The sequence below is a fragment of the Platalea leucorodia genome (assembly GCF_965183815.1).
Source record: "Platalea leucorodia genome assembly, chromosome: 15".
Lineage (NCBI taxonomy): Eukaryota > Metazoa > Chordata > Aves > Pelecaniformes > Threskiornithidae > Platalea > Platalea leucorodia.
In genome coordinates, this window is record NC_138837.1 from 2351912 (window position 1) to 2369965 (window position 18054).

Here is an 18054-nt window from a genome sequence, read left to right on the forward strand (position 1 = left end):
TTTGGAGGGGGGGAACACAAGCTACTTCATCAGAAAAATCACACTAAATTTTCAACAGCTTTAAAGAAAAATTACCTACTAAAGGATCTTCCTGTCCCATTAAGCAGTGTAAGAAGGTGGCTTGTCCTCTGTCTCAAGGCCCTTACCGTTGTTTCACTGTGATATTTTTGATAGAGGAGTAAATCAGCTTTCTTTATCTTTTCTACAATATCTGAAAGTCATATGTTTCATAGGAGGTAGATCTAGTCTTTCTTCTACTTCCACCCAATAGCAAGAACCTTATTACAAGGGTCAGAAAAAATTAACTTGTTTTCACGAAGCCGTGTGCAGTTTAGCTTTCTCTGGGCCAGATTGTGGAGCCTGAGCTGTAGCAAATACTGCTTTGCTCCTTGAGTAGCCTAGCCTTTACTAGGATCTGAAGATTTACCATCCCTGTTTGGGGTAAGATGAAACTGCAGTGGGTCTGTAGCTGCAGCCTATGTTACTGATCCATGGAGCTAGAGGGAAAATGGTATAACGTTTATCTAAAAATAGCTCATGGCGTGTGTGGCTGATGGGTTCTTGCTACCTCCTGCTTGGGTGTGTTGACTGAAACTCCAAGCAGGTGCTACGGCATGCGTGTTTGCATTTTAACGTACATATCATCCTGTCTTAGCGGCTCCTTGTCTGAACCTATGAGGTGGTGGGCACCTTTGCAGTTTCTCCTTCCAGATCGCTGCCAGCGTTTTGGAGCAGCCACGTATTACTGAAGAAAGATAACCTCTCTTCTGCAGAGACTGAAATTAGGACAAGCTTGAGGTCTAATTGTGTTCAGCTGAGTGAGTGAAATGAGGTTTGGCCCAAGCAGAGGATAAATTGTTCTGGGATGTTAACACGTGTCACGTCTGATCTTTTGTTGCTGACCCACTCCAATAGGCAACCTCACAGAAAGACTTTTTAGATATTACTATGTTTTGCTAATAACTTACTATTGTCAGCGCAATGTATGAAACATTGCACTGCTGAACATCTGCTTTCGAATATCCAGGCATGGGCATTCCGGTAGTCAGCCCCTAATCAAAATTAAAGAGTATTTTTCCCATTAAATTGCTTCTGAAAAGAATGACATGCATAAATAGGAGGGCAGGTTTTTTTAAACAGCCTTTTATGAACCCCACCCTTAAGTTGGCTAGTACTGTAAGCAAAAGAAAATAGTGATTTATGCTGCAGCCTCAAAGGTTTAAGATTGTTCATGTGCTTCATGACAGCTGAATCTACTGCCTCTTGGGTCAGAGGCGGTTGATCCAGTAATGATGCACTGACCGCGTTTAACGTCAGAATTAACTGTCTGCTGGCCTAGATTCTCCTCAGTTTCAAGCAGGAGTGGGCAGGTGAATGTACAAAAGAGAACAGCAGAGGACAATGAAGTGATAAAGTCAAGTAGAATTCAGCTGTACTGTGAGCACTTCTTTCATTAACCTCTTTGAGATAATTGCTTCTTGGCTTTATCTCTTGGCCGAATCTGCAAAAACGTGCTGCTAGAGGTCTGCTTCTTGGTGCTTCGAGCAGTGCCTGTACGTAGCTCTTTCTGTTCAAAATCGTTGTGTGGCTTCACTCAAACATAGATGCCCCCTTTGGAGCTGTAACATTTTCTTGGAAACTTTAGAACAAGTGAATGTCAAGATTGAGTAAAGACCATAAAAGTGTTTTTGGGGGAATGTATCTTGTCGTTTTTTTGGCAGATGGAGAACAGATGTGTACAGATTCAACGCAGATATTTTACTGGCGATGTGAGAAGTGTTATTTGTTATGTTGTAGGCTCTTAGCTCTGCCAGAGCTTCTAATCACGGGTCAAATTAACAAAATGTTAAGCCAGTGTCATGGTAGCTTGCCACACCATGGGTTAGATTAGGCAGAACCTGCTCCGTTCTTTCAGATTATGGATGGGAAGAGTAAAATCCTAACGTAATTTCTAACCTCAGTGAGGTAGGAGCGTGCATTCCTGGTGCAGCGGAATTGTGCGGCACTAGCATGACAGCATCTTTCTGGAGAGGAGGTCCCCCTCCGAGGCACCTGGCAGTTTTGACGTACCCTGGTCTCGAATGGTTCTGCTTAGCTCCCGAGGCAAAAGGGCTGGAGAAGGCGTACTGGGAGCCAGAAAGGCCCGGAGTCCGACAGCAGCTCCCACGCTGCTTACAGCCACCAAATCTGAGCAAGGGGTGGGAAGCAACTGCTTTTATTTAACTCTCTTGCGAGTGCCATAATTCTGGTGCGTGTCATATTATCCATCTTATCATCCCTGCTAAAAAAGAGACTCGCAGGAGTCAGTTCAGGTGAAACCAGCCTTGCAAGCAGTTGTAAGCTGAGTGGTTAGGGCAAAAACCATTCGCGCACTCCTCTTCCTCTGCCTTCAATTGTAATATGGTTCTAGAATGGATAAATAAGGGAATTCTGCCCCCCCCCCCCCCCCCCCCCAAAAAAAAGCACAAGCCCTGCATATTTATACCAAGGATTCATAATATTAAATAACCTTTACCTTCAGAACAAGGATAGTCCTATAAAGCCAGAGAAGAAATTTGGAGCTCAGGGTAACTTTGTGAAATCCTTTTGAAAGCTTGCTGTGTGCTCTTGCACTACAAGCGTTCTGCAACTAGAATCCATCTGGGTATTAATAGGAGATTCAAGACTCCCTCTTGTGGCTGCATTAAGCTGATCTTGGGCATCCGTGTGAAGATTTTGCCATCATGAAAGTCCTAAGCCTACTTCAGTATTGCTAATAGCAACTCGATCAGATGCTTTGTCTCTGCTACAAAATCATCAGCTTGATGTTTCCTACATATCAAAACTCTTGAATTCAGTATGAAGTCAGAAGAGGAAGAAAAACAGTTTGAAAACGCTCCTATCACCTCGATCACATTTGATGTGACCTAAGGAAGTTAAGGCAGAGCCAAAGCAGATGGAGGTGGTTGGGAAATCCCAGTGTAGGTCGTCTTTGCTTCTCTGAATCCAGAAAGGGGTGTCCCTGGTGCTGCAGAGAGCGGGATGAGTCTGAACCTGGGGCCAGTGCTAGCAGCGTGACAGGCAAACACGGGAAGCAGGTTAATGGCAGTATTTAACTTAATGTAAAAATGCATTATTTCTTTTTATTGGGAATAGATATGACCTTACCAAATGGTCTTAATAATGTAACCTTGCCCTTCTGTTAATAGTTTTATGGCTATGGTTTTCCATGTGAATCGTTCTAGCCGGGGACTTGGTCTGAGCCTGTCCTAAGACACCTGCGTGGGTGAGTGTGGTGCACATAGTACTTTGGCGAAGAGAGGAGATCTGAGAAAATACAGAACAGCAAACTAGAAGCAAAAACTCTGTGGTGGTGTTGTGGATGTTAAGGCAGTAAATCAGCCCATCAAGCAGAAGCAGATGCTGAGAGGGGGATGCTTCCCAGACCCCAACGGCAGGTCAGCAGCACAGCTCCCTCGGCGGTGCAGGGGTTATTCCTGGGTTTGGTTTTCTGCTTCAAGGACAAGTCCCTCCGCTCCCTTACACGTGTTTCAAAAGCTTTGGCAAGCCTCACGCATGCATGGGTGCAGGTTCCTCTTGCGTGTGGTGTCTGTGCTTGCCGAGAGCAATGCAGCGAGGGCAGGCAATGAGGAGAGCGCATCGCCTGCCTGCTCCGAGTCCGCCTGGCTGGCTGAGAGCTGCTCCGGGCTATCACTGGGCTGGGACACAGCAGAAGCTGCTGGGACATGAAGAGCTTTGCTGTACCTGACTGGATCCAGGAATAAGGGCTCAAAGACAAGAAATGAGAGCATTTAATATGGTAAAAGCTCTTCTATCTTGCCTGCATCCCAAGCATCTCCCCGTTGCTTCTGCCCTCGCCGCCTGTGAAACGGTTTAGATCACGTTTGTCTGTTGCAGATGCCTGAACAAAAGGATTCCAACCTGCGTGTTCCTGTGCTCTGGGCTGGCAAATGCAGATGGTTCAAGCGAGTGTTTCGTTCACGCTGTGTTCTGCAGCACAAAATGGCGAACAGCTTTTGCTGTTTTGATAGGGTTTAAATTAATTTTTCCCTTCTCACCAGGGGAAATGAGGGCTGGGAAGAATGGCCATGCCTGTTGCTTTGTTAAGCTCGGCTTTGGCTCCGATTCTGGCACCAAGAATGGAAATAAAATACAGGGAAGGGGAGCTTTATAAAAGAGCTATGGGTCTGCTCCCAAGTTGATAGGTTAAACCGTACAAAACACTGACTCTGAGGCACTGCTCTAATATTTGTGAAATCAGCGTGGCAGCTCTGTTAAGGGCTATGAGTCACCCTGAGGGTGGTTCAGCTCTTTATAAGTAGTAGCACAGCCTTCTGCTTCCATGCAAACGGGAGCGAGAATTTTAATGGAGTCAGAATTACCCCTTTGGTTAGAGCACCGTCTGACCTCTGCTTTCTTCTCGCTGCCTCCCATTTACAGCTGTGCGCGGAGCGGAACCTGACCCATCTTTGGGAGAAAAGGACTGGATGGAGCCCTTCGACGGGAATCCCATCGATTGTAACCGTCCCCCCCCCCGCCCCTCCTGTCCCCAGCGGCTCTCTCCAGACTCCCGCGGCTCGGCCGGGCCCGGCTGCTCCTGCGGGACGCGGTCAGGTGTGGCCCGACTTGGCTTTGGTTCGCAGGAAGCGGCTGACAGCGGGCCTGACCCTGGCCATGTGCAGGCAGCGGGAGGCTCTGCCGGTCCCCAGGCGCGGCCTCGGCGCTCGTGGCCAGCCTGCGCTCCAGGCTAAACAGAGGAAGGTGAGGGTCAGCAGCGGAGAGCTCTGCCCAAGACTCAGGAAGCACATTTTGGCAGAGGAAAGAAATACAATACAAGCAGGGAGGGAAACTCAGCTTCCATCCAACCCCCTCCAAGAAGCTTTTGGCTCCTTACAGCTGCTGGGGTCTTACTACCAGTTATTGGGCTCTTTATTGTTACAGGCTTTCATGTGTGTGTTTTCTGCCTTTTACACCGGCATCTTGCAGAGGGGAAAGAAGGAGCAATACAGGAGTAGCGTGGCCCGGAGGGCAGAGCCCTGCACTGGGGGACAGTCAACCCGGCTTCCCTTTCCTGCCCGTCGCCCTCTCATTGTGTGGCCTTGGGGCATGTCACTTCCCTCTCTGCCCTGGCTCCTCCGTGCGATGGGGTGGTTCCACCCAACGGAGCACTCTCTGCTTGTTTACTTGTCTTTGTCCTTGTAAAACGCCTTAGAGGAATCTTTAGGGGAAGCTCTGCGCGGCCACGGCAGGCGCAGACCCATCTCTGGGGGGGAGCCGCGGCCGAGCGCTGCTCTCCTTCCCCGGCGCGGGCCGTAGGAGCAGGCACAGCGAGGGTGTGCGGCTGGGGAGAGAAGTGGCGGGCCCATCACCCTGCCCTCGTCGCTCAGTCCGGCAGCTGCCTGCTGTTTGAAACACTTTCCTCTACAGCCTCTGCCCCTTCTGCCCTCCGTAAGCACGCCGGCAGGCAGACAGCTCGGTGATCGGGAAGGCAGCTGGAGCTCTCACCGTCTGAGGGATGGGAGACGAGAAGTGTCACTCTGAGCAGTCTTGGAAGGGTATTTCCCAAGTCTGAACACCACGGGTCTCTCCCGCCTCTCAGAGATCATCAGGGCAACACCCCGCTTCCAGCTCTGAGCCCTGCCTTGCAGCGGTGGCAGAGGTGTGGGAACGGCTGCGTCCAGGGGGCCAAGGAGCGAGGGAGGTGGTTACCGGAGCGAACGTCCCCCGGACACGTGCAGCACCCGTGCACAGCGCTCATCCTTGCAAACCCCGCTCTGCTCCCCATCGTCGCTCGCTCAGAGCCTCTGTTGCTTCTAACCATGAGTGAAACCAGTTGTGGGATGTTGTGTTTGCGGCATGACATAATCTGAGTCTGGGACCCCGCTGGAGGAATCCTTTTGAAGATTTCCTAGTCTGGCTAATTACAATGAAACTATGAAGGTGCTGCACTCTAGATGATTAACAGTTAATAAGTGGAGGTTTCTGCTTTCTTGTGCTTTTTGCTAGGAAACAAACCAGAGCGATTCTGGCTACGTCAGCGGCGTGCTCTTTTAGGAAGGAGGTCTGTCAGAGGCACGCTAACACATTTTCACAAAGCCACTCTCCATCTCTGTGTTGCTGGTAGCAGATCATTTGATCAAAAATATAAGCCGCTTCCTTGCTCCTTTCTCTGTATGTTGCCTTTCTGCGTTTCTTCAAGCTTGAGCAGTGACAATAGCCTGCAGGATTTATTTGCTCTTTGTTGACATTTTCACTTTCTGATGCGCATCCTTACGTTACCCTGTAGAGTTCAGCTTGTGTCAACCGCAGAGGAGAGGCAGCTTTAGCTGGAAATGCCCTTCCACCCTCAATCCCTCTCAAAATGCCTATGTAAACAATACACTTAAAGTCTGAATTTGAATATCTACTTCCGTATATAGTCCCATTTAGCTGTTATTGTCCTTAAAATATTTATTTGCTGTCCATTCCAGCATCTTTATCGTATTTTTGAGAGGACGTGTCATTACGTGTCATCTGTAACAACTCCGTAGTGTCTCATTCTCTGCGGCGTACAGGTCTGCTGCATCTCAGCGTTCTGCTAACCTGTCCCTGCGCGCTGCCATCTCGTCTCCTGGTGATCGGCAAGGGCTGCCCTGGCGTCGTAGCTGGGGTCACGCAGGCTGGTGTCACACCTATGGCTTCAGCACCCACGGTTCCTCGGTGCGAAATTCCGTGCGCTTAAACAGAAGCTGAGGGGTGAACGTATAGACACGGGAAAGCGATGAGAGAGGGTTCTGGGCTAAGCTGAGAGCTGATGGATGGAGGTAGCAGCGTGACACCCATGAGACACCAAAGCCACCAAGAATCTTGATAGCTTGAAGCCCCATCTTGGGGTTTCTTTCAGTCATCGCAGGCCAGCTGCCCCATGGATCTATGGGGAGAAAGACCCAAGCCCACAAGCGCTGCCGGAGCCCCGTGTCCACCTGTCTCCAGCGTTTCCAGCGTACAGGCAGCTCCCCAGGAGCAACCAGAGCTACTGGGTCCTGGCCCTGGGCCCAGCCCGTTGGCGGGATGTGGGTGGCTGGGCGCTGGTGCGGCAGGCAAAGCGCTGTCAGAACAAAACTGAATTGAAGTGATTCTTTTCCTCTCCCCTTGGCCTGCGAGGAAATCTTTTTCCATTTACTATAAAACATAGTCCTTAATAGTGCTGAAGTGTTCTACGTATTTTAAATAAACATGAGTGGATTTGAGCCCAGGAGGACATGAAAGAATGCAGCATTTGCGGGGTACCGGCCCGGCACACATGTCAGCAATTTGGCTGCCTTGTGTACTTTGGCTTTTAAAAAAGCATTTAAAAGTAAACAAATGAAGGAAAATCTGGCAGCTGGATTTCAAAGTAAATTGCTTTCAGCTGATATACCCCATTTCCAGCTTGCTTGGGTAGTATCAAGCCATACACATCCAGCGAGAAGAGCGAGCGGCCAAGGAGAAGAGCGGGGGCGGGAGGGAGAACAAAAGCAGGGAAGTTCTGTGGATTTAGTTCTTCCATTTCCTTCCTTTGCACCAAACACTCCCTGCCTGTCACTGCCCTCGTGTCAGACAGGCAGGGTAACGCTTCAGACAGCAAACCATGCTCCATCTTCTCTCAGCCCCTCTTCTGCCGGGCTCTGCCTCCCTTCCATCAGGCCTGGAGCAGGGACGGGATGGGATGGGATGGGATGGGATGGGATGGGATGGGATGGGAGCAGCATCAGTGTTAGCTAGCAAAGAGCTGAGCCTTATGCTCAGCTGCGACCTAGAGGAGTGCTTGAGCTGCTCCACCAAACCCTCATCCCTATTGCTCCCCTGCCGAGCATAGGGAGAGCCCCATCCCACGGCACCAAACCCCATGGACCAGCAGGATGAATCCATCCCTCAAGGGGTCTGTGCAGGCGTGGGCCGGGGCGCTGCTCCCCCGGGACTGCCAGCCCGGGGAGGGCATCACCCCTCCGCCGGCGGAGGGAAGCGGAGCTGGAAACGGCAGAGATAACGCAGTCATTAGAGGAGCACGGGCTATGGCAAGGCCCCGCTCCGGAAGGGCCTGGTGCATCCCCCGAAGGAGGGGACTCAGCAAATGCTGACAGATAATAACGAGGTCCCGGGCTGGACAAAGAGGGGAGGTTGCTGAGGTCACGCTTTGGCTCAGCTTTGGGCTCCTTCTGCTTTGACTTCTGTTTCCTCAAGTTTATAAAACTTTCTGCGGGTTGGTTCAGTGGAAAGGGCAGAGGAAACTGGTGGGTCTTAAATCCTAGCGGCGTGGGGCCGGGGCAGGGCTGCTGCGAGCCCTCCAGCAGACCCCGCGTGCACAGAAAATGCGCCCGGGGCTGTGAGCAGCGCATGCTGTGAGCTCGGGGCGAAGGCAGCACCCATGAAGTGTCCCCTCGGGGCTTCCAGCGGTGACACGAGCTCCTGCTGTGGCACAGGAGCGCCCAGGGGTGCGATGCTGCAGGCAGGGCTGCCCTGGCCTCAGCACCCCTGCAGAGCCCGACGGCCCTGAGCAGAGCACGGAAAGCCCTGAGGCGGCCTCAGTGCGAGCACGGTGGCTTGTGGCCCTGCGGGACAGCACGTATAGCCGGTGGGACCTGCCGTGCCTGCCTGCATGGGGACCTGTGGCATTTGTCCGTTTCTTTGGGAAGCGAGGCTGTGCTGCAGGCGATGCCACGCTTGCAGCGAGCAGCAGTGCCGCCCTGGTGCTGCTGTGCCCCTCGAGCACCCGGGGAGGGAGGCAGGCGGCAGCAAAGGAGACGGCGTCCCTGCGCAGTGCTCGGCTCCCTGCACCTTGCTGCGGGAGCCGGCTCCGCTCCCCAGCCGTGCTTGTGGCTGCGGACAGGGCTCTGTGCGATGCTCCGTGCAAGGGAGCAATTAATTAGAATGACCCACTCTAATGGCTTTTCTCCTCCCTGTAACCCAGCAAATGAGCTCCCTTTCCTGGCTCAGGACTAAACCGCTCAGCTCCTGGCAGCGCAGAGGTGCTGCCAGCTGTAACCTGCAAGGCGAAACCTTCTGGGCGAGCAGTGCCGAAGGCAGAAGGCGGCCGGGGCTCAGCCAGCGTCCTCGGCACGCGCTGCTGTGATGGAAGCCAGCGGGGCTGGCTGCGCCCGCGCTCCGGCACGGCGCTCATTATCCCTTGGCACAGGAGGCCCCTGGCACTGGTATCGGGAGCTGGCAGCGCCCACACGCACCTGCCGGCACCAACGAGCTCACCGGCAATTTCTTGGCTCTCATTAATGTGATGGAAAGTAATTTTTGGGGCCCTTTCCCCTCCGCCACCCACATGAGCTCCAGCACCCTGCCCTGGCCGGTGGGTGCGCTGGGGGAGGCTTCTCCCTTCCAGGGAAGGCAGCCTGGCCTCCCCAAAACCTGTGCAGGGAAGAAGCCACAGGACATAATGCAGAAGAATCTTCCCATTTCTTTAATGTTTTTTTTTAAGGCAGTTGCCTCCTGACTGGTCCCCATGGGTAGCAGACAGGGCTGCTGAGCTTTGCTCCCGCTCGGGAGGCATGTCTGCACCCTCCGGGTCCTGCCAGCTTTTAATCACTCCCTGGGTGTTATTTTTGAGAGCGAAGCAGCTGAGCCGGGCGCCCACCCCGTCTCCCACGAGCCGCAGGGCATGGGATCTCCTCCACACTGGGAACGGCCACCCCACAGCTGCACCGGCTCTGGAAAACTCGGTGGCCCTGTGGCACGTGCTTCCCGGGGACCGCTGTGCTTTGCCTCCTTCGCAGGGGGTTTGCACTCTCCCTGCCCGGCTTTTGCTGCCTGCTCCAGCTGAAGCAAAAGCACGGAGGTAAACCACCTTCGCGTCCCCCACGCCGGAGGGTTGTGTTTGGTCCCAAAGTGCCGACAGGCAAAGACAGTTGTGGGGGGTAGATGGAGGAAATGGGGAACTGAAATGCCTGAGGTGGGGTTGATGTGAATAAGTGTGGACATCTCCAGCTGATCCGGCTGCTCCAGGTCCTTTACTGATGACAGAGGTCAGACAAATACATCCGGAGCAGCCGAGGGTTCGGTTTCTCTCCTCCTGAAGGGGTTTCACCGCGGAGCTGGCACAAGGGCAGCGTTGGATCTGGCTGAGCTGCCCCGTCACTGCCTGAAGGTGCCAGCGTGCAGGGGGAGCGGGACCCCAGGGCCAAACAGGAGCAGCTGCACCAGGGGTTCCCGCTGGCTCCCCCCCGAGCTGGCCCCAGCGGGGCTCGGGGACAGCCCCGCACCGGCACGGGATTCGCGGGAAAGCGGCCACAGTGATGGAGGACTTGGGATGCAGGCAGCTGCCCATGGCACCGGGGCACACGCTGCCCGGGCCGGGCACCTTGTGTGGGCCGGGGGCTGGGGACACTGCACCCGCGCCGGGGGCTCCGGGGAAGGGGCGACGCAGAGGACTTGCTCCGCATGAGGGAGCGGCTGTGGGTACAAGGTGGGGAACGCTGCAGCCCTCCTTCGGCAGGGTGGAAACAACGCCCGGTGAAGACAGTTGCTCTGGATGTCCCTGTGATTAACGGGAAGAATATGTAAATGTATATGGCCGTTGCCATAGCTACAGCAGGAATCCCGGCTGGTGCTGGGGCAGGCAGAGCCCCCGGCCCAGCCTGGGTCAGGATTTGCATTCCCGGTGCAGCGGCACCCCGCGAACCCCACGGTGCTGGCGCGAGAGCAGCCGGGCTGTGCCGATCCCTGTGCCACCACCACGTCCCCAGTGCGGGCAGGGGCACGGTCCCCCAGCACACCGTCCCACCACTCACCATCCTGCAGCCCCTGGCTGCTGCACGGCAGCATCAACCTGGGGCACTGCAGCCTCTCACCAGGACGGGTGCACCCCCAGCCTGGTCACGGGGTCCCCAGGGAGAAAACACCCTCACGGGAGGGATGTCCCTCAGGTCCCTGGGTCAGGTCTTGTCACGCAGCGGCAGAAAGCTGGGATGGGGATGCCCCACACGCCCATGACCCTCCTGCTCCAGGTGCACCAAATCCCCAGGACCGCCCAGGCCAAGGAGAAGCCCTTCCCAGCAGCTCATTTCTGGCTGATCCTATAAAGCTGGGAGGGAAGAGGGGCTTCCATGCCCTGCATGGAGCCTGTGGAGCCACCCTGCCTGCCTGCGGCTCTGGTGAGTGCTGCGGGTTCAGGGTTGCAGGGGCTGGGTCGTGCCGCGCCGCAGGTTGGGCTGTGTCGCGCACCAGAGTGGCTGCCATGAGCCTTGGCAGGAGCCCTCGTCCGTTGGCGGGCATCATGCGTGCTGTTGGCAAGCGCTTGTGCCCGTGCACGAGCCCCGTCCCTGGGACGTGCCAGGTGGCTGCAGCCAGAGGGTGAGGATGAAACCTGCTGGTGTTCAAGCGTCCAAAACCAAAAAGTTCCTGGTTACCTGTTGTTTGCACATCTCCTTCCCCCTGCGGGATGAGCAAAGGGGTTTTAAAGCTGTAGAACAGACCAGTTACTCCTACAACCGGAGGAATGTGGGAGGGATGAGAACTGAGCCTGTACCCACGGAACTTGCACTGTGGACGGCGTTGCCAGACTGCGGCCCTTCTGGGGGTGAGGGCTGCTCAGCGATAGGTTTCATGCTGAAGGCATTCGTTTTCATATTTATTCTCAAACTATTTTGCAAACCTGACTTGAAGCAAGACCGTGGATTGCCGCTCCCGGAGCGGAGCCCCTCCAGGCGTGGCGGGGAGCGCGGGGCAGGGACCCTGCGGTGCCAGCGCAGCCCACGGCTGTGCCAGCTCTGCCCGTGGCTGTCCCCGTGCCGGCTGCAGCCCCTCCCGGCTCCCGAGGGCAGCAGGGGTGCTGGGACACCCGGGGGTGTGGGGACCCCCAGTCCCGCAGCCCCCTCCCTGGCCAGCCCCGGGTTTCTCTGCTGTCCGAGGGCTCGGCCGTTACCGATGGCAGGCGCGCGCAGCCGGGCTCTCTGCCTGCTATTTCCTTATAATTTAAGAGCCTTCCTCACATTAATCTTCTTATTTTTATTTTGACAAATGTATGTTTCCAGGAAGTTGCTGAGGTCAAAGCAGCATCTGTTGCTCGTTATTTTGGGGGATGCAGAGGGTCTTTGTGAGGGTTTCCAAAGCAACGAGGAATTAAGTGGTTTGTAAAGCGGAGCGCAGGAATGAGGAGCGGGCTGGGGCTTCCCGAAAGGCGGCTGAAGATGCTGAGGAAAATCAGATCAGCTCGCCTCTATTTTCTTGTTTGACTGTCAGCCTGGCTCCTGTATTTCAAGTGCTTGGCCACCACAAGCTCTGTGTTTCAGTGCTGGGATTAGCGTGGCCCCGGTCAGACTTGCTTTCCCTGGGTCGCGCCGTGCCGGCAGGGAGGACACGGGCTCTGCGGGACGGGAGTGGAGCGAAGCTTTCGGGAGCAGTGCAGGTCCCCTGGTGTGGCTCTGGCTGGGGACACGAGCCAGAGACCCCCGGGATGGGCACCAGCCCCCCTCCCCTGCCCCGGGGAGCACCCTCGTCCCCCAAAATCCCACCACGAGTTGCCCAGCACACCCCACGGGGGGCCCGTGGCAAAAGCTGCTTTTTCTTTCAAAACAACCCAAGGAGGCTCCGGTGCCAAGGCGAGGGCTGCGAGGAGCCCAGGAGATTTATCGCTGAGGAAATACTTTCTCCAGCGAGGGCCGACGGCCGCAGCAGGAACAATGGGAGATTCGCAACGTGAACAAAGCTGATTTCGTTCTTCTTTTTATCAATGCGTTTTCCTTGCGGAGCCTCCCTTCCTGGAAGTGGGAGATGCAGCTTCCCCCGTGCGCTGGCGGTGTAATCAGCAGGAATGGCCATATCCTGGCTGGGAAGCGAGCTGTGAAACGCTGTCGCCCGCCGTGATTTATGAGCCCGTGGCAGTGGCCAGCGGTGGGGCTGGCCCGGGGACAAGGTGCCAGGGCGCGTGCAATATCCACGTATTCTTTCTCCTCCTCGCCGGGTCCCCGGGGAACCGCCAGAGGAAGTTAATGGATTAGACACACACGTTCCACTTGATTTTTATTTTTTATTGCCGTGTCTTTCCAAACGCCTTTAGCAGACGCGCGAGCACAATGGGGCCGGGCGGCGAGCATCCCGGCTGGGCGGGCAGCGGGGCAGCAGCCTGCCTGGAAAGGTCAATGCGGAGAGTGTTTGCTCTGGGACATGGGGACAGCCTGTCCTGAGCGGGTATCATCCTTCCCTGCCGGGGAGGGCTCGCAGGGGCCGTGCTCAGCACCGGCTCGGCGCCGCGGAGGGGCAGAATTAAGGTGACTCCAGCTCCTCCGTAGCCGGTGCTGACCAACAGCCTCGGGGCATCGCAGCACCTTGCCCACGGGGTTATCGGCACCCGCCAGAGGCAGCTGGTGCTGAGCAGGTCCCTCGCCATGCCTGGAGCCGTAACGTCCTTCCCAGCGGGCTCACAGGTGTGAAAGCGGCCGGTTTCGCTCCCGGGCCCGCGCTCCTACCATGCTGCATTATGCAATCCTCACCCGATACTGGGAATATGAAATAATTATTCCAAGTGATCAGATTTTAATTATGCAACACAGAGGATGATTATTGTACGCCAAATTGGTGCCGAGTGCTTAGTTATGTATATGCCAAATTTAGTCTATACTATTATACCCAGTGGGTGGCCGTAGACAATCAGGAAGTAATTAGTTTTGCTGGAGGTTGTTCGCCTGCCTGGTTCGCTGTGCTGTCTGGGGAGCGTCTTGCTGCGCTCTGTGAATACCGCGGGCTTTGAGTTCAATACCGTCTTTTTGTGACAAGCTAATAAGCTGTCTGCATGGCGGCCTGTAATTAGCGCTGTCGATATTCATTTGGAAATGGAGACCGCGCTGAGCAGCTCCACCGACAGCGCTTCCCTTTGTCGAGGCTCTCGGCGGGTCCCTCCTCGCCTCCGAGGAGCGGTGATGGGCACGGAGGGATGGGGATGCGGCCGGGTGCCGGGTACGCTTGGGTGTGTGTGGCACCCTCGGGTCCCCACCAAGGAAAGCACCCAGCCATGAGGGGGTTGAGCCCCCGAGACTGAAACCTGCCCCCCACCCACCCCTGTGCCAGCCCGGCCCCATCCCTCATGGGGGAGCTGCCGTTGGCCCCGGGTGTGGGGTGTCCCCAGGTGCCCTGTCCTGTGGCACTGGCCGGGAAGGCTGAGCCGGCGTGGAGACCGTGGTGTAGGGGAGATGGGGATGTGCAGGGCCTTTGGCTGGGGTGGCTGTCCCCTCCCCAGAGCCGTGGGCTGCTCTCCCCGGGGAGCCCCGAGCATCGCCGCAGGGTGCGGAGGTGCTGCATGGTTGCACCTTTCCAAGGCAGCCTGATCCTGCGGGGTCCGGGCTCCTCTGTTGGGGCCTCACATGCAGAATTGCTGGAGGGCCTGGGGCTACGTTGGCTGGGAGGTCACTGGGCCACCGAGGCGTCTCCCCCCCGGGATGCTGCCTGCAGCCGGTCAGTGTCGTGGGGCACTGGGAACCGGCCGCCTCCACGGGAATGGCCCGGATCTGCTGGGTGGGAATTGTCTGAAGTACGGAGCAACTTTTACCTCTGTTACACAAAGGAAACTTTCCTCCTCTTTTTGTTGGAGATGCTCACTCCATTGAGATGATTGGCATACTGGAGAGCTGAGAAACTAAATTGTTTATACACTAATGAATAGAAGCTTGATTGCAAGATCCTGTTTGGAAAATTATAGTGCTGAATTGAAGCCGTACAATTACATCCAAAATGCTGCATATTCATTTCATCTGCTTTGCATAGAGATTAACAAGCAAGCCCTAAAGCAGACTCTGAAATTAAAGCTAACACCAGATTTAGTCACAGGTTACAAACTAAATGGCATTGTTTGATGGATATGAATCTTTACCACCTGCCTGCCTGATGATTGCTAGCAGCTTACCAGACAGCAAAGGAAAAAGTTTCTTCCCATGAAGGAAGCATAATAAGACGCTGGGCTGGAAGTGCCCCCTCCCTGCGCGGGCGGCCCCCCCAGGCAGATGTCTGCAGTGGGCCTGGGGAAGGGGCTCCCTGCTCCCGGCTCCGTCACGCTGGAGGCTGCACCCGGTCCGTGGAGGGATGGAGAGTGGCCCCGAGACCCCTGCAGAGGTCCTGGGTGCTGGGTCCATCCAACCCCAGGGCTGGGCTGGGTCCCTCCAGCCGGGGCCACCCTCCAGGGGCTGGGGGGGGACACAGGACGGTCTTGTGGGGTCCCCATCTGTCCTGAAGCCTCTGTGCTGAATCACCCATGGGTTCCTTCCCCTCCTCGGAGGGGTCGGGGTGCTGTGGAGGGCAGGGGGCTCTCGCCCCTCTCGGCCATGGGCAGCCCCTGTGGGGCCCCAGCACGTGGCCGGTCCCATCCCACCCCGCAGCATCAGGCTTTGCTGCCTGCCTGCGATCTACCTCCTCCATCTGCAGGGCTCCCACCCTGCATGCTGGGGCTGGGCTCGCTTTGGGGACCAGGATTTATTTCGGGAGGAGAAATGGGGACAGGAAAGGGCAAAGCGGGTGTGTGGGGAGCAGGGTCCTGCCCTGGGGCTGCACATCCCGGTGGGGGCTGTGGTGGGTGGCAGCGCAGTGGGAGCGTCGCTTTGGAAATGGGCCCCATCCCTGCTGGAGGAACCTGTCCCCCGCATGGCAGCATGTGTGGGGACACAGGACCTCCTGCTGTCACCGGCACTCCAAGGGGGAGCAGATGGGGCCGGGGCCGGGCGAGCAGCAGGCTGGTGGCTCAGGGCAGCCTTGGTTCCCAGCAGGGATCTCGCTGCTTTGGGAATACCCTGGGGACAGCGGCTCGGGGCTCCCTGCGGGCAGACCCCGGTGGGGCAGAGACCACAACATTTGCTCTGCAAATCAGACACCTTTATTTTTTTTTTTCTTTAAAAGTCAGTTACCAAACTGCAGTGTACTTTATTCCTACGGACGGGCTGGGCTGTCTCTACCACACTATGGGACAGCCCAGCCACAGCTTTACAAGCCCCCAGGCCCAGTCAGTGGTGGTGATGCCATGGCTGGCTCCGGCATTGCCACGGCTGGCTCGGGGGTGCATGTCTCGTTCCCCCCCATCTCCCCCTGTGGCAGCAGCACCATGCCAGGCACAGGCAGCGCGGCTGCTCTGAGTCTCCATTTCTGCTCAACACTTCCCCATCTCGACGCTCCAACACTTTCCCAGTGCCCTCTTGCAAACAACCGAGGTAGGCAAGCACCTCCTCAGGTCCCTCCCCAAACCTGCCCGGGCTGAAGAGGGCCACGCGGCACTGCCAGGGCCTTGCCTTGGCCCTTCAGCCCGGGCTGGGCTTTTTCCTTAAACCCTAACTCATCCCAGGACATTCACGCTTCTGAGACCAAACCCAAATCACGCCGTTACATCCTAACATCAGCGCAACGGAGCAGCCTCCTGCCTGCAGCCACCAGCTGCTCAGAGGCACGGGAGGGCTCTCCCACCCCGACCCCCAGACACAGGGTGCACCCTCCCTCCGGGGGGTCACCCGCCGCAGCAGCGGGCTCCCGGGGCCAGCCCTGCACCCGATCAGTGGCCTCCGGGGGTGGCCCCAGCCTGCATGGGCAGGGGATGCCGGGGCACGGGAAAAGGCACCTGTGGCGGGAGGTGGTGGTGGCTTTGCCTCGTGAGGACATGGCGGTGGGGCTGCTGTCCCCAAAAGCTGGGCTGGGCACAGCGTGGCACTGGTGGACACGGGCTGCCCTGGAGGGACCCGGCTCATGGCAGCACGATGGCAGCCTGGCACCACCATGGAGAGTCTGGTAGGGGAGCAGCACCGTGGCTGTGCTACTGTGGGTGGCAATCGATGGACTGGGTTGGTGACAGCAGCCTCACGTATGGGTGTTCACAGCCCTGCGTCATGCTGTGCCTCTGCCCGGGGGCTCCCATTGCTCCGCTCCTGGGGATATCTCTGCCATACAGCATCCCGTGGGGAATGCTGGCTGCGTGGGAACCTCCCCGGAGCAAGTCAAACCAGCACCATCCCTGTCCAGCCATGCTCTGGCCTTCAGCGCTGCCGTCCGCTGGCTCCTCGCCCTCCCGAGCCACCCAGCGGGCGATGGCAGACACCCTGCACAGGGCTGGGAAAGGCACCCGTCTGCTGCGGGAAGGCTGGGGCTGGTGCGGGGCTGCCTGCAGCTGCCCGGCCAGCGGCAGGGATGTAGTGACGAACGTGGAACGTGCCTCTGCCAGGCAGCAGCAGCGAGCTGCCCGGAGGCAGGGACCCCAGGCAGCACCCCGGCTGTGCGAGCAGGGACAGGCCAGGCAGCAGACGGGAGGACGGGGCAGCAGGAAGGCAGTGTGAGCTGGTACGGACAGGGCAGGGGCTGGCCAGGTCGCATCCCGCGTGGCAGCCCCGTGCGTGGCAGGGGCAGCTGCTGCGTGGGACAGGGATAGGAAAGGGACCTGCCTCCCAGCCTGGGCAGAGGGGCCCCCAACCCCAGTGCGGGCTGGTGGAGCGGCATGGACGGAGCTGCTGGGACTGCCTGCCAGCCAGCTGCCACCTACTGCGGTCCCACTAAGAGGGGACCCTGCTGGGCCCCACGGTAGTGTCCAGCTCTGGTTCAAGCAGCTCATCTTCTGAGAAGCTGATGTGCAAGCAGGTGTCGTCCGCAGGGGAGAAGGGCAGCGTGCTGTCCATGGGGCTGGCCAGGGCGGCCAAGTCCTTGGCCAGGACCTCACTGGCTGCAGGGTCACGGATGCTGGCCAGGGGGGACATCTGCCCGCTCTCTCCAGTCCTGTCCTTGCCCAGAGCGCGCTGGCAGGTCCCGGCAGGGATAGGCTCTGTGCCGGAGGCAGCGCTCCGCGCGGCAGTCCTTGCCTCAGGGTCCAAGAGGGTGAGCGAGCTGGCAGCGATGCTGGTGAGGCTGGAGATGCTGGGGCTGGGCAAGCTCACGTGGGGAGCGCTCTCGGGCTTCACCTCCACTTCCAGGCTTGGGGAGGTCTTGCTTGACCTTTTGCGTAGGATGGGTGGTGGCGGGTTGAGCTTGGGAATGGGCTGCTGCCGCCTGGGAACCAAAAGCAGAGAGAGGAGGTGACGGGCAAGTACTTACCTGCACGGCAGTCTTGGGCTGGCTGCCCCAGGCTCTCCAAAT

General features: G+C 57.1%; 1 protein-coding gene across 1 annotated transcript in view; it reads right to left on the reverse strand.

The window, feature by feature from the left end:
* Window positions 1–17477: 17477 nt before the first annotated feature.
* LOC309597721 (carboxyl-terminal PDZ ligand of neuronal nitric oxide synthase protein-like) overlaps window positions 17478–18054 on the reverse strand; it is a gene marked incomplete at both ends in the record, with an annotated part of 37414 nt that continues 36837 nt past the window's right edge. Inside the window, one exon of the mRNA XM_082327375.1 lies at window positions 17478–17967. Coding sequence (XP_082183501.1) covers window positions 17478–17967 — 490 coding nt within the window. The remainder of the gene's footprint in view (window positions 17968–18054) is intronic.